The sequence below is a fragment of the Myotis daubentonii genome, chromosome 10, assembly GCF_963259705.1.
Source record: "Myotis daubentonii chromosome 10, mMyoDau2.1, whole genome shotgun sequence".
Classification (NCBI taxonomy): domain Eukaryota; kingdom Metazoa; phylum Chordata; class Mammalia; order Chiroptera; family Vespertilionidae; genus Myotis; species Myotis daubentonii.
Window position 1 is genome coordinate 30,390,353 of NC_081849.1, and position 14,451 is coordinate 30,404,803.

The window sequence follows — 14,451 nt, forward strand, 5'->3', positions numbered from 1 at the left end:
CTACAGCCCGGATCACCCAAAAGAGGCCGCGCGGGTGCAGGGCGGGCTCCTTGTGGATGCCTGGCACCTGAGCACAGGGGCTTCCCCAGCACATGAGCCCTGGCATCCCGGGGGAAGGTAGCGGGGGGGGGGGGTGTATTAGAGCAAGCTCGGGTGGACACCCCACATTCTCACCACACTTCCATCTCCATCGCCCCCACCCCCAGGTAGCCGGGAGTCACAGTGTGTCGCCGACACCCGCCATGTTCTGGGCCACCCCCTGGTGGTCAGCGCACGTCACAGCGAGCTGTCGAACTCCAGGTAGAACGACCACCCTAGGGAACAATTTGCATATTAGGCTTTTATTATATAGGATAATGTAGTAAGAACTAACCTGATTTCCAGGCAGCCAAGAGATCACAAAACCAACATGACAGCTGAACTGCAGGGTGAAGCTGCCTCCTCCCTGGGCAGGCGGGAAGCAGCATTCTCCTTCCGCCCCAGCTCCCTTTCCTAGGCCCTCACGTCAGCCCTGGCTGCAGAGCTCCTCCTCCTAAGCCTGTCCCTGACCTCCCAGGGCCAGAGCAAACTGGAGATAAAAGCAACATCCCAGAGACAGGGCAGCAGAGAGCAAAGGTGGAAGCCAGCCCCGGCACGCAGGGGCATGGGGAGGGCTGCAGGGGGCTTGACCAGAGGCCCCTTTGTAAGTCCTGCTGGTAGCTACACATTTTCTTTGAAGCTGCACTATTTATTTGAATGTTCCTTTCATTGGAACGTCCTCAGACTCATATTCTTATTACACAACCATTTGTCCTTTCCTGCCCCCATTAGTATGTCCTACAAAAACAGAGCCAATGAGTTTTTTCCTGTTTTTCTGTCATTTGAATATTGCTGATGGCTCTGTGATCAAACTCATCTTTGGCAGCCAGTGGATCCACTTGATGCTATCTCAGTGGGAGAATCAGAAGAAATAGAGGAAAAGGTTCAAACCTTACAGTCATTTATAAATCCGACCACTCTTTCACAGGTTTGAGTCCAGAGACCACTCTTTTGCATACCCCCGAGCCTGTGAACCATAAATGACACGCACAAGGCACAAAGTTCTCCTCACCGATGACAAGGACATCAGAGGTAGATGGATGGACTCGGCCTGGAGAGAAGAATGAAGGAAGGACCCTCATAAAACTGCACAGGTACCAGTGACGGCTTCCAAGGGCAATTTGGAGCATTGCTTTTAATCTTGCACAAGAGAAAAATGAAGGAAAAAGGCAGTGTTGCACTTTATTCACCAGGCATGTTCCTCAGTCCCTGCCCTTCTGCAGCTTCTAATCTCACCTGGAAGCAAGGTCTCCACTGCCTAGGCACAATGTCACACAGCATGCCCATGGGTACAGAGCACAGGGAGGCCTCTGTGGCCAAAATGCAGGCACTGGCCTGCGCGACCTCGCACACCAGGCTTGGAGGGCTTAGAGGGCAGCTGGAGAGCACACTCAGCCCTGATCTTGACCAGCCTGCAGCAACTCTTCCTGCTCTGGGGCCTGTGATGGGACTGGCTTGGACTTTCTCCACACTTCCCTGCCTTTTCTTTCTGAGTTCCATCTGCAGATTCCAGTTCCCCAGCTAACCCCTCCAGTGTCCCCCAGGGCTCCACCCTCAGCCTTTCTGTCACACTCCTCACTCTCAGCCTGAGCTCCCAGGTCCATCTTATCTACACTAATAAAAGAGAAAAATCGTAATTGGCGTACGACGATACCCTTTTCATTGGCTAATCAGGGCTATATGCAAATTAACTTCCAACTATGATTGGCAGTTAACTGCCAACTATGATTGGCAGTTAATTTGCATATGTAGGCACAATGCAGGGAGGCGAAAGGGAAAGCAGGAAGAAGCCCCCTGCCACTGACAGTGATCGGAAACCCAAGGGGGAGCTAAGAGCTGGGGGGCAGGGCAAAGGCGGCCCTGGGGCCGCCTTTGCTCTGCCCCCCAGCCATGATCGGAGAATCAGGCGCCTTTGCCGCCCTGGCCAGTGATAGCAGGAAGTAGGGGTGGAGCCAGCGATGGGAGCTGGGCACGGTCGAAGCTGGCAGTCCCGGGAGCTAGGGGTCCCTTGCCTGGGCCTAAAGCGGAGCCCACGATCGCGGGGCCGCTGCAGCTGCGGGTCCCCGCTGCCCGGGCCAGAAGCCTAGGCCAGAGGTGTTAGGCCTGGGCAGGGGCGGAGCCTGCAACCGCAGGGAGCTGGGGGTCCCCTGCCCAGGCCTGACACCTCTGCCGGAGGCCTCAGGCCTGGTCAAGGGGCCGATCCGGTGATTGGTGATCGGAGGGTGATGAGGGTCAACTCCTCTGGCCGAGGCATCAGGCCTGGGCGGGTGGCTGAGCCGGGGTTTGGGGGGATATGATGGTCCCCTTGCCCAGGCCTGAAGCCTGGGTCAGAGGCGTCAGGCTTGGGCGGGGGGTGGAGCAAGCGATCAGAGGGAGATGGGGGTCCCCTGCCCAGGCATGATTCCTGGGCCAGAGGCCTCAGGCCTGGGCGGGGGCCAGAGCCAGTGATCGGGGGGAGATGGGGGTCCCCTGTCCAAGCCTGACACCTCTGGTGGAGGCGTCAGGCCTGGGCAAGGGGCCGATCAGGTGATCAGAGGGTGATGGGGGTCTACACCTCTGGCTGAGGCATCAGGCCTGGGCAAGGGGCAGAGCCAGCAATCGGAGGGGTCTGGGGGTCCCCTGCCCAGGCCTGATGCCTGGGCCAGAGGCATCAGGCCTGGGCTGGGGGCAGAACCAGTGATGGGGGGAAATGAGGGTCCCCTGCCCAGGCCTGACGCCTCTGTCAGAGGCGTCAGGCCTGGGCAAGGGGCCAATCCTGCGATTGGAGGGTGATGGGGGTCAACGCCTGAGGGCTCCCAGTATGTGAGAGGGGGCAGGCTGGCTGAGGGACACTCCCCCCCACACACACCCAGTGCACGAATTTCATGCACCGGGCCCCTAGTCTATATATATAAAAGCCTAAGTGACCATCGCAACTGAACGGATGACCGAACAGGCTGCATGGGGCAATCAGGCCCCTGGGGCGGGGGGGCAGTTTGGGGCAACCAGGCTGGCAGGGGGGGCAGTGAGGGGCGACCAGGCCAGCAGAGGGGGGCAGTGAGGAATGACCAGGCTGGTGTGGGGGGGAGGGGGCTGTTAAGGGAGACCAGGCTGGCAGGGGGGGCAGTAAGGGGTGACCAGGACAGCGGGGTAGGCAGTTAGGGGTGACCAGGCAGGCAGGCAGGCAGGCAGGCGAGCAGTTAAGAGCCAGTGGTCTCGGATTGTGAGAGAGATGTCTGACTGCTGGTTTAGGCCCAATCCTGGCAGTCGAACATCCCCCAAGGGGTCCCGCATTGGAAAGGGTGCAGGCTGGGCTGAGGGGACCCCCCACCTCCTCCCGCACAAATTTTGTGCTCTGGGCATCTAGTATGAGATATTAGCTTCGCAACACCCAAATCTACATCTCCAGTTCACATCTTTCTCCAGAACTCCAGACCCAAATTTCCAAATGCCTTTTAGGTACCAGAATGTTCGATGAGCACATCAGAATCCCCATGTCCAAAACTGAACTCATTATCTTCCTCATCAAACCCATTCCTCCTCTAAATATTCCCCCTCTAGGTCTATGGCAGCACCATCAGCTCAGTTACCAAGTCAGAAAACAGGAAGTCTCCCATATCTCTGGATCATCCCCTGGGGTCACTAAGGCTCCTGTGCTCCTCCCTGTTCAGGCCTTCTTGGTATCTACTTCACATATGAAACAACCAGCAGATAATCTTGCTGCCGTTAATTCTGCCCTCCAATCCATCCTTTATAACCACTAGGGTTTCCTTTCTAAAACATATTTCTTCTCCCAGCCCTCTCTCCTTAAAAGCCTTCCACCCTACTTCTCACAAAAGATTGTCCAAATGGTTAACAAAGCACGCAAACTTTTTATGATCTTGCCCTATCTCCCAAAACTCCCCACAGAGCACACTACTCTCTACCTGCATAAAACTGCTTGGATTTTTCCAGACTCAACCAAGATGTTTTACACATTCCTACTCAGTACCCATTATTCCCACTTCCTAGAGAACTCCTATTTAAACTTCAGGACCCACTGCAAATATCACCTCCTTTGTGAAGTATTCCCCAATTCTCCATCTCCTTCAGAATTGTTATTCCATTCTCTGTGCTCCAGAAATACTCTGAATACCGCTCTAATGCAAAATGTATACCAGGTATTTAATGATTATAATTTAATGGCTTGTTTACATATCTTCCTTCCCACTCCACTGGGAGAGCAACAAGGTCAAGAATGTATATCTGCCTGCCTTGACCATGTATAGGCTTGAAAAAGCAGTTCATTAAGTTTGTCAAATTGGAGGAAAGACCAGCGGTGGGAGATGCTTCCCCAGGATGCACAGTCAGGAAGCGAGAACGACGGAGTTAAAGGCTGAACCATTAAAACACTGTGATTGGTAAACATGGACTTACATTTCTGTTTAATACAATTGGCCAGGGAGAAGCCTTTACCACAAAGCCTTATTTCCTCCACGCTTTCTAAAAACATCGCCCTATCAGTTTGAATCCTGCGGGCTCTTTCTCAGCCAAAAGGAATTTCCCTTTAAACAAAAACTATTCAGACATTTCCAAGATATGAAATGTTCAAAACCAGGATTTTCCACTCAGACAACTAGGAAACTGTTTGCGGACTTCCCCTCCCCCCTCCCCCCCAGACTCCTCTTATTTGCCAAGAAGTCTGAGGAGGGATATTTTTTTTCTGATGTTAAAAATATGTTTCCTACCTCTGTGCCTCTCTGTTTTTCCATTCTTTATTTTGTCTGGGTTTTACTGAGGCAAGGTTTTAAGTCAGAAAACAGAAGCTGCAAAATGCAAAACTACAGCTGCCAATTAGTTGCCCAATGAACTAGGGCAGGGGTGGGCAAACTTTTTGACTCGAGGGCCACAATGGGTTCTTAAACTGGACCGGAGGGCCGGAACAAAAGCATGGATGGAGTGTTTGTGTGAACTAATATAAATTCAAAGTAAACATCATTACATAAAAGGGTACGGTCTTTTTTTTTTTTAGTTTTATTCATTTCAAATGGGCCGGATCCGGCCTGCGGGCCGTAGTTTGCCCACGGCTGAACTAGGGCCTAGTTACTAGGCAATCAACAGAATCCTGTTGTCTTAAATCAGCCTCTTTTTTTTTTTTTTTTTTTTAAGATGAGAGACTTTCCAGGAGAGGAGCATGACAACTCAACCAGGAACTGGGAGTGAGAGGAACCTTTGGGACTGTGTAATACAAATGCTGCATTTTACAGATGGAGACACTGAGACCAGGGACATGAAGTAACTTGTACTATAATGAGCTCACACATCAAAATGCTTTATTCTACAAAGAAAAACTCTCTTCCAAGAGCCACTAACAAGAAGCAGGCATAGAAACTTGGGTAGCTCAGAGGAACCCATCTCAATTCTTAAAAAAAAAAATTGAAAGTAATGTCAGTAAAGTTTGGATTAATACATTACTCCAGAATAGAGCAATTCAAATGCATGCAATTCAGAGCGAGGCAATTGTAACTGAGCTCTCCAGCAGTTAACGGGCCAGAGGAATATATTGTACATGATCTAAGAAGTTATGTCTGACTTTTGCATTGACCTTCATAGTCCTGGAAAAAAATGAGACGTACCACTGGGGCACAGCACAATGGGCTTCCCCTGCCAAAGCATAAGCACAAGGCCAGACAAAACACGTCTGCATGTGAAGGGTGACACTAACTCTAGAAACAGCTGTGTCCCAGTAATGACCCGTGAGTTTCTCACAGGTTCACACTGCAGGAAAGCTGAGTCATTAAACATTCCCTGAGATAAACGGGGTGCAGTGATAAGGAGGATCAAAGTGTACCACAGCCCTTCTGAGTCTGAGTAACGCATCATGAAGTTTCAAGGGTTACCCAACCAGAGCTTTTCTGCAGCTAATTAGGGCTCAGAAGAATCTTGGGTCACACAATCTTGGAACCAAAGATCTCCCACTATTGAAAATAATAGATATAAAGATCTGAGATCCACCTGTATTAAAGTTGATAGAGGAGCCCAGGGGACTGTACAGAGATTACAGAAGGCCAAGTACCAAGTGCTCACATTTTAACAGGTGGTAAGGAAGCCAGTGAAGGAGGAAAAATTAAACCCACCGGACTGTCATGGAAGCCAAAGAATGAGTTACAAGGTGACCTGGTGGTCAACATTGACAAATATTTCCATGAGGCCTAGCAGGCAAGGACAGAGAAAAGACTGGATTTAGCAGTTAGGGAGAAGTTGGAGCACCTCTGGCAGCAGTAGAAACCAGTAAACAGGATGCAGGAGTAAGTAGAAAGTAAGGAAATGGAGACTGTAGCTATTGACCACTTGTTTGAGGAAAGCTAGCAGTAAACAAGAGGGGAAAAAATGAGCAAGAAGGAGTAATGGCATCTGGCAAACATGTGTTCAAGGCAGAGACCTGTGTTTATAGCAAAAGGTAGAAGATGGGGCGGAGAGGAAATAAAGATACGTGAGAGAGAATAATCATAGGTCCCTGTGCTTTCTGAATGATGTCAGACTCCTGAGGTTCCAGAGAGAAGACACTCGACTTCGGGGAGAGGGTAGAAAAGTGTGTCTACTATGGGCCAGACAGTGGTGAGGCAATATGCCCAAGGTCATCAGAGGACTTGTTCTATCAACTAAACAACGGAATATTCTGACATGGAATTACCCAAGTCACTAAAATTTCAGATTTGCAGAAGCAGTTACAAGAATGCAGTTTAAAAACTATATTAATAACAAAGGCCACCAAGCTTATCCATTCTCCAAGACTGCCTCACTCGACTTAAAGTGCATCGAGCAGTTATGATGTATCTCTGAGCATCCTGTGCTTGGTTAAGCGTTGTGGGAACACAGAAAAGACAAGGTCATGTCTCCTGTCCTAGAAGACCTTGTGTTTCAGCTGAGCAAACCTCTTTATCGCTCTGGGCTTCAGATTTTCCATAGATAAAACGGTTCACCTCCTACGTACCTCATGGATAACCTAGACAATTCCATTGAGGGGAAACTTGAGGTCACTTGGAATTTCACTTGAAAGAGCCTGTGAGCACGTGGTGAGCGGGGAGATGGAGCAATATGTTCAAGGCTGACACAACCATGGTGGGTCTCATCATTTCAACTGTAACTCTACAGAGGTCGGGAAGGTGGACACTGCTCCATCGTTTATAAAGTCATTCACACATGCCCTTTCGCCACCAACTGCCCAGGAAGGCCTCAGGTCTTCTTCCCCAGACAATCAGCAGACAGCTCAGGGCCATCCTGCAAACAGGCACACCCTTATCAATATTGGAATAGCCACAAGCAACTGGAAAAACAGCTTCTTTGAAAAATGACATTCAGCTTCCCACCCGCTGATGTGAGCTCGTGTAAACCTGGAACGGTACAAGTCACTCTTGTCTTGCATGGTGAGCACGTTTACAGGCTCGGCTAGTTAACTCCAGCCCTGATATTTAACTCTGGCGCCGAGAGTTCAGATAATATTGTTAATTCTAGATTTCCTAGTGAGTGAATTGGGACACAGCAGTACTCCCTCCATGATAACCTTTGCATACATTTCAGAGACTATTGCCATCTCTATAGTCTTCCTTCATTGGATACTATTAGTACAGCTAAATAATGTTCTTTTTAAACATATATATATTTTATTGATTTTTTTACAGAGAGGAAGGGAGAGGGATAGAGAGTTAGAAACATCGATGAGAGAGAAACATCGATCAGCTGCCTCCTGCACACTCCCCACTGGGGATGTGCCCGCAACCAAGGTACATGCCCTTGACCAGAATCGAACCCGAGACCCTTCAGTCCGCAGGCCGACGCTCTATCCACTGAGCCAAACCGGTCAGGCTAAATAATGTTCTTAAAGCTTTGTAGTAGCACAGTATTTGCTCCTAAGGCTAACTGTGGATTTTAAAATATTTTCTATTTGCTAGTCCATCTTTATGATAAAAAAGCCATTGGTTAAACAAAAACTATCTTTTAGTTTAATAAAAAAAAAACACCTGCCAACTCAGACTTATTTTACTAATAGTCATTATAAATGGTCACAGTAATTGAGCCTCCAATATCTCCTCCATCCCCATGTGACTAAGCCAATCATGTAAACCTCTTTCCAGTCATTGATGAAGGAATGGTCATATGATCCAATCCTTAACAATAAAGCTCAAAGAGAAATCAGCTGGTGGGCTTCTGAAAAAAGTTTCTTCCATCATAAGAAGGAACACAAGGAAGATACAACCTCTTTTCCTCTGGATATTGTCATTTTGAATTGAACACCTGTAATTCACATGGATATGGGATGCCTTCAGGTTGCCCCCCCAAATGGCATTTGCATATAGATGGATGGAATCTGGGTTCATGATGACACTAAGGAGTTGCTGAATGGGCCAAACAAGTAGATATACTTCTAGGCCTCTTGCAATATGACATAATAATTTACTTATTATATAAGCAATCTCAATCAGTATTCAGTTACTTGCAGCTACAAGCATTGTAATTTAATTCAATTATTAATCAATATGTAATGTCTTTTATCTCTTGCAAGAACAACTTCATATCAGAGCTGCATAGAATATTATCACTCAGGATATTTCAAGAAAGAAGGCAAGTACCATACTCTCATCTTTCAGGACTATGCCCAAGTCTACCTTTCCCCAACTCGTGTTAACAGCGTAAGAACAATTTCAGAGACAATAATATAATAGGTCAAAGGTTTTTCACAAAGCCAATAAAAATCCTTTAGAACATCGATAAATAAGCAACACATGTGCAAGGCTACTTTATGGATAACAGCCACATGTATGGAATAGAAGAGGGGTAGTGAGGGTTCATCACCAACTCCTCAAATATTTCTCCCCTGTTACCTAACTAGTGCCTTAAACTCTCCATTTAGAGATTCAACTTTTCGATTTGAAGTAATTATTGTTAAATAGTGTAAGCTTATCAAATCTTTCCTGGGAGCAAAATTAAGAGGAAATGTTGGAAAGAGAACATTATTATAGTAAGCACTTGGGGTCCAAGAAACAAAGGAAACACAAAAGAGATGAAGGTGAAAGGAGGGCCTTAAAGACAAATTATACTTCAGAGTTTTGTCTCCTTCTGGAAACTGTTACCTCTATTCAGTTTGTGGAGGTCAGGTGACCAGAAGTGATGATATTCTCAAGCCACAAGGACCCAGGTTTCCCCCAGAACCTAGCCAAGGGCCAACAACAGGAGACAAACAACAAACGACAAGCTTCAGTATCCCACTAGACTAGAGCCTTACCCGTCTCTGGACCAGCGGAGAGGAAGAGGAAACCATCAGCCTGTGAGGTGAGCCACCTCCATCCTGGCAATCAGTGACAGATGTGGAAACCAGACGACCTTCACATCCGGACACCAGGGAGGCTGACCATCCCCTCAGCTCCCCACCTAGCACTGTCTGGGATCAGTCATTTCCCTTTAAGATCCAATTGGACGCAAAATTCAAGTAGTATAACAACTAAATCATTTTACAAAGAACTGGATTTATAGGAATTTTGCACTTAAAACAAGAAGAACTTGTCATTATCTTTAGAAAGACTTGGTAGTTCCTGTTGTATACTTTAAAAAATAAAATAAAATAATTGACAAAAATTCCTGTTTCCAGATCATTAAACTTAGATATAAGAAAGTTATCAAGATCAGGAAGTTTATCCTACAAACCCACTGTTAATCCTCCACCTGCCCAAAAGCACTCCTGCTTCTCTATTCTTCACCAAAGGCCTCCCTCAACTGGAGTGGTGCTGAGTGTTAATACCACACCAGATCTCCCTCTGCCTTCAAGGAAATTCAGGCTAAAATAACCTCTAGTCCAGTTTTATGTAGTACCTTTAAATTATCATTTGTCATTTTCTAAATACATTCAGGGGTTAAAAATCTGAACAGTACAAAGGGGTAGAGTGTAAATAACTCCTTCTCCCTCCCCTTCTCTTGACCTCTGGTCCCCCAAGTCACGTTCATAAAAGTACTACATTTCATCAAGTGTATAGGAACTATTTTTTAAGCTTCAAGAGGAAGGCCAAATCCCTAGTAATTCAGGATCTAACAAGCAAGCCCATTTTCACTCTATTCGTGCTTTATTATTTTGTAGACTTTGGGCCTTTGTTCTTCCTGGACCAGGAGTCTTCTTCATGACTAAATGATTGAGAAAAGCATTGTTTCTGGTGGCTCACAGAAGGCCAGGGAGACCTTAAAATCCCAGCCTCAGGCAACTTAAACCTTCTATGTTTTTAAAATCGGATTGGTCACGGGTTTGCTACAACAGGGCATTAGCAATCATGCATGTGGTAACTAAATCCCCATTTAGAGCAAATAGAGTGATCACGCTAGGAAGGCTTGGTGACTGGCACCATCACCTCAGTTAAATATTAGCAGTGTTCGGGCTCAGCATCTTCTCCCAGCCTCCGATTCTGTTCTTTCTGTTTAACTCTGGACCCTTCATTCATATGAAATGGTAAGCAAGAACTTGGGCTTTGAAGGCAGGCAGACTTGAATTGAAATTCTGGTTCTGTCAATAATTAGCTGTGGCACCTTTCCACCAAGTCGCTTAAGCTCACTAAGCCTCAGTTTTCTTTATTGTAAAATGAAAATAACAAAAATGACTCTTTCATTGGGTCATGAAGAGGGTTCAATGGTATAATGTTTGAAAAGTGTTGCATACAATGCCTTTCAGTAGAACCAGCTTCATGATCCGTAGGACCCAATGCAAAATGGAAAGTTATTCAGAAACTATTAAGGATTGCAAGATAGTGACAGCAGAGCATAAACCAAGTGCAGGGGCCTGTGGGGCTGCACAGGCGGAAGGCTCTCGAAGCCAGCCCTCCCTTTCAGGTAATAAATACTCAATAGATGGAAGCCATTGTCATATCTTGCCACTTCCCTAATTTATATCTGTGTCTTACCCTCCCTGCAGGCTCTCCTATCCCTATATAATGCCCAATCCACTCAACTTGAAGAGTTTACTGGGTCATTCCAAACATAGGCACTGTGCCTCATAAGTAGCCTGCACGTAACAGGGAAAATAATTGACCAGAATGGGGGGAATCTAAAATAGAAAATGATGTTACCATACGCGCATGCCAGATGCACTCCCACCGTGGGGCCTTTGCTCTGCCTTTCATCCTACTGAAATAACTTTCTCCCCCTTCAAGCCTTTGTTCAGATCCCCTTGTATCTGAAGCTTATTCTGATTGCTCAATTCAATATCATATTTTGCCCTTCCTCCATCTCCCACCCCTGTTCTACTTTTTCCATAGCACGTATATTGTCTAATATGCTATTTCACTGACCTCCACTTGTTTATCTTCCCTTACACACACACACACACACACACACACACACACACACACACACACACGAATGTGAGCTTTTCAAGATCAGGAATTTTTTGCCTCCTTTTATTCACTGATGTATCCAAAACTGTTTAGAACAGTGTTGGCATGCAGAAGACATTCAATAACTGTTCATTAAAAAAAAAACACAAGTAAACCTTTGAATGAATGCATAATCAGGCCATCCTTTTCCTACCTGGAGGTCAGTCCATTCCACATTACAGACAAATGGCCGTAATAACCAGCTCTGCAACTGGATACCCAACAGAGTTCAAGAAACAGATGGGGAGTTATCTATTTTCAAATCTCTGCCAAAGTCCCCTTAGTTTAGAAGGAATATAATCCAGTCCTCTGTGCTAGTAAATCCAACACCTCTTTCAACACTAATTCATATACATGGTTTGTTGCCAACGACTTGAGGCAATCATGGGAGGCATTTTATATGAGTGAGCTCCCCAGAAGCGAGATGTGTCCTCAAGTGGTGAACATCAAGTCATTTAAAAAATAAAATCAGAAGAAAAATAATCACACATCACTGCTTCATAACAATGAATAGGAAAACTGAGCCCTTAATACCAAAAGGAACGTAAGGGCCTCTGTCCCTGAAATGGTGCATGAAGATGTTAGCGCCAGTCTAAGCTGTCAGGAGTGAATGTTACAGTCACAGGGAGCATCTCAAAACCTGGCCTGTGATCTCACACTTGCAAGCCACAGGGCCCAAGAAAGGAAATATGGAGGACCGTGCATAATTCATCCCACCAGCTCGAGGCAATCTCGAAGCTGTGACATTATAGCTGCTGGATGAGACATTTTTCAGTGTAAGAACAAAAGAGAAGAGCTGCCCCCCGCAAATGGTTAAAATGCAGCCCATGTCAGAGAAACATCTGGAGCATCCAATCATCAGGAGATTTTTGAGGGCTAACGTGCTCGAAGTTCTGTACTGATAACAGGAAGCACATCTGGGCCCCCAATCCAAATGCGCCCACGCTGTCTCCTAGGGACAGGCTAGGCAGACCACACCACACATCTGGCTTGTGAGCGACCATTCCTTCTCAGCCCTGCACTCTGCATTTTTTAAACAAGTCATCCTCAGCCACCACTGATGCTTTGGTGGGAATCATAGGGAGTCCTCGTCCCTTTTCCCAAAATAATGTCAGGCAGAGGCAAAGGCCAAAGAGGTGGAGCCTGCAGGCCATTTTGCAAAAGTTTCAAATATCCTGGTGCTGACCCCATTAAAAGAATCACGAAGGGGAAATAACCAAGCCTCTCCTTTTCTCATTAGTGTTGTTTTCTCTCCCTTTCTCCCTCTCTTTCCCTCTTTTTACCTCTCCCCCGTCTATTACAAACTTCTGTGTTTATAAAAAAAAAACAAAGATCTCACAAAAAGTCCCAGTGTCGGCTGCTAAAAACAAAATTTCATTTTTCAAATTTAATACCAAGAAATTGAGATTGAAAACTTTCAAAGAAATGTCTTTGTTCTGTGACAGCGTACTCCCCGAAGGGGTCTCTGAGGCAGGAACTGGTGCACTGTCCCAGCTTCTCCAAAGCCTTTCTGAAATATGCCACTGCCTCAGACTTTCCACACTCCTCCGCCGATCTTTCCTCTGAAGAGGGAGGAAGCAGAGTTCTTGGCTGTCCCGTGAAAGGAGCCAAATAAAGCAATCTTCCTCCAATGCCAGGGGCCTTTCCAACACACACACACACACACACACACACACACACACACGTGCACTTGTTGAAATATTAATAAGTAAAGAAAAGAGAGAATACGACACTCAAGGAAAGAAAACACTACTTTATTTTGTCTAGATTTTAAAAGCCTTCCCACAAAAATCTAACTAAAACAGAGGCACATTATCCTCAAAACGCCTTACCCTTCTCCGGCTTTACAATACTGACGATAATAGGAAATGATCCTGCAGATGCGAAAAGGCCCGGGGGAGTGGTACAAATTGCTAAGGCAACAGGGTCACCGCTACTATTGAAAGTTTAAAAGGTCCGGCTGCCCACCTTTATCTGTTCAGATAAAAAACAACAACCACGCCTCTCCCCAGATCTCTCCGTTCTGGGCAAGCCTCTTCCCAAATATGTGCATCCCAGCGCCCTGTCCCCAGCTGTTCCTCCGATGCCAACACTCCCCCTCCTCGGCCTCCCGCCCGGCCCCGCCGCGTCCTCACCGTGGGGTACGTGAGAGCCTCGGGGTCCCCCGGCTCTGACAGCTCGCTCAGCTTGCGGTCCCACTGCAGGGCGCTCTGCTCCCCGCTTTCCAGCACCTCCATGGTGGTCCGAGGCGCGCGGGGCCGGGGATGCTGAGCGCAGGGGGGCGCTAGCTGCGGCGCCGCGAAGGGCGATCCGGCTCCGCGCGTGAGTGCGTGTGCGCGCGTGTGCGTGGAGCTTGTGCACTGAGGAAGGAAACGTTCGCTCCCCCGCCGGAGGGGTCGGCCCAGGGCTCCCGTCCCGGGTGCTCGGAGACCTGAGAACCCCCGGGGCAGACAGGCAGTCGAGGGATCGGGCCGAAGGCTGCAGGGGTTAAAGCTGCGTGTACATCCACAGTGAAGGTAGGAGAACGGCTCTCGCCGCGAGAAAAACCCCTCCTCGGTGAGCCCACTTCCCACTACGGCTCCAGACGCAAACTTTGAGTCTCCCCAGAGCTCCTCAGCCCGACTCCCGGACCCACCCACGACTCCACCTCCGTCCAGGGCAGTGACCAATAAGATACGCATCTCGCCTTCCCTACCCAATCAGAAGTCTTCTTCTCCGTCCGCCCCGCCCCCAAAGGCTGGGGCCGCAGACAGTCTAGGCCCCGGCTTTGGAATGTGGGCGGGCGGTGCCATGGACGTCATCGGGGAAACCCCTCCCGCCGGAAAGCGGGCGGCAGCAGCTGTCTGCGGAGCGAACCAATGGAGTGCTCGAGTCGGTGATGGCCTGGTGTTGGGGCCAATGAAAATAGGGCTTCTCGGAGGGCCAGCCAATCGAATAGCGACAAGAATACCTTTTAATAAAAGGAGGAGGATGAGCTCAGGCTCCCGGTGGATACCCAAGAACT

The 14,451-nt window shown here is 47.8% G+C and overlaps 1 protein-coding gene across 1 annotated transcript in view; it reads right to left on the reverse strand.

Annotated features, from left to right (window-relative positions):
* CREB3L2 (cAMP responsive element binding protein 3 like 2) overlaps positions 1 to 14,039 on the reverse strand; it is a 118,602-nt gene extending 104,563 nt beyond the window's left edge. The window contains exon 1 of the mRNA XM_059711900.1: positions 13,583 to 14,039. Coding sequence (XP_059567883.1) covers positions 13,583 to 13,684 — 102 coding nt within the window. The 5' untranslated portion in view covers positions 13,685 to 14,039. The remainder of the gene's footprint in view (positions 1 to 13,582) is intronic.
* Between the last annotated feature and the right edge of the window lie 412 nt (positions 14,040 to 14,451).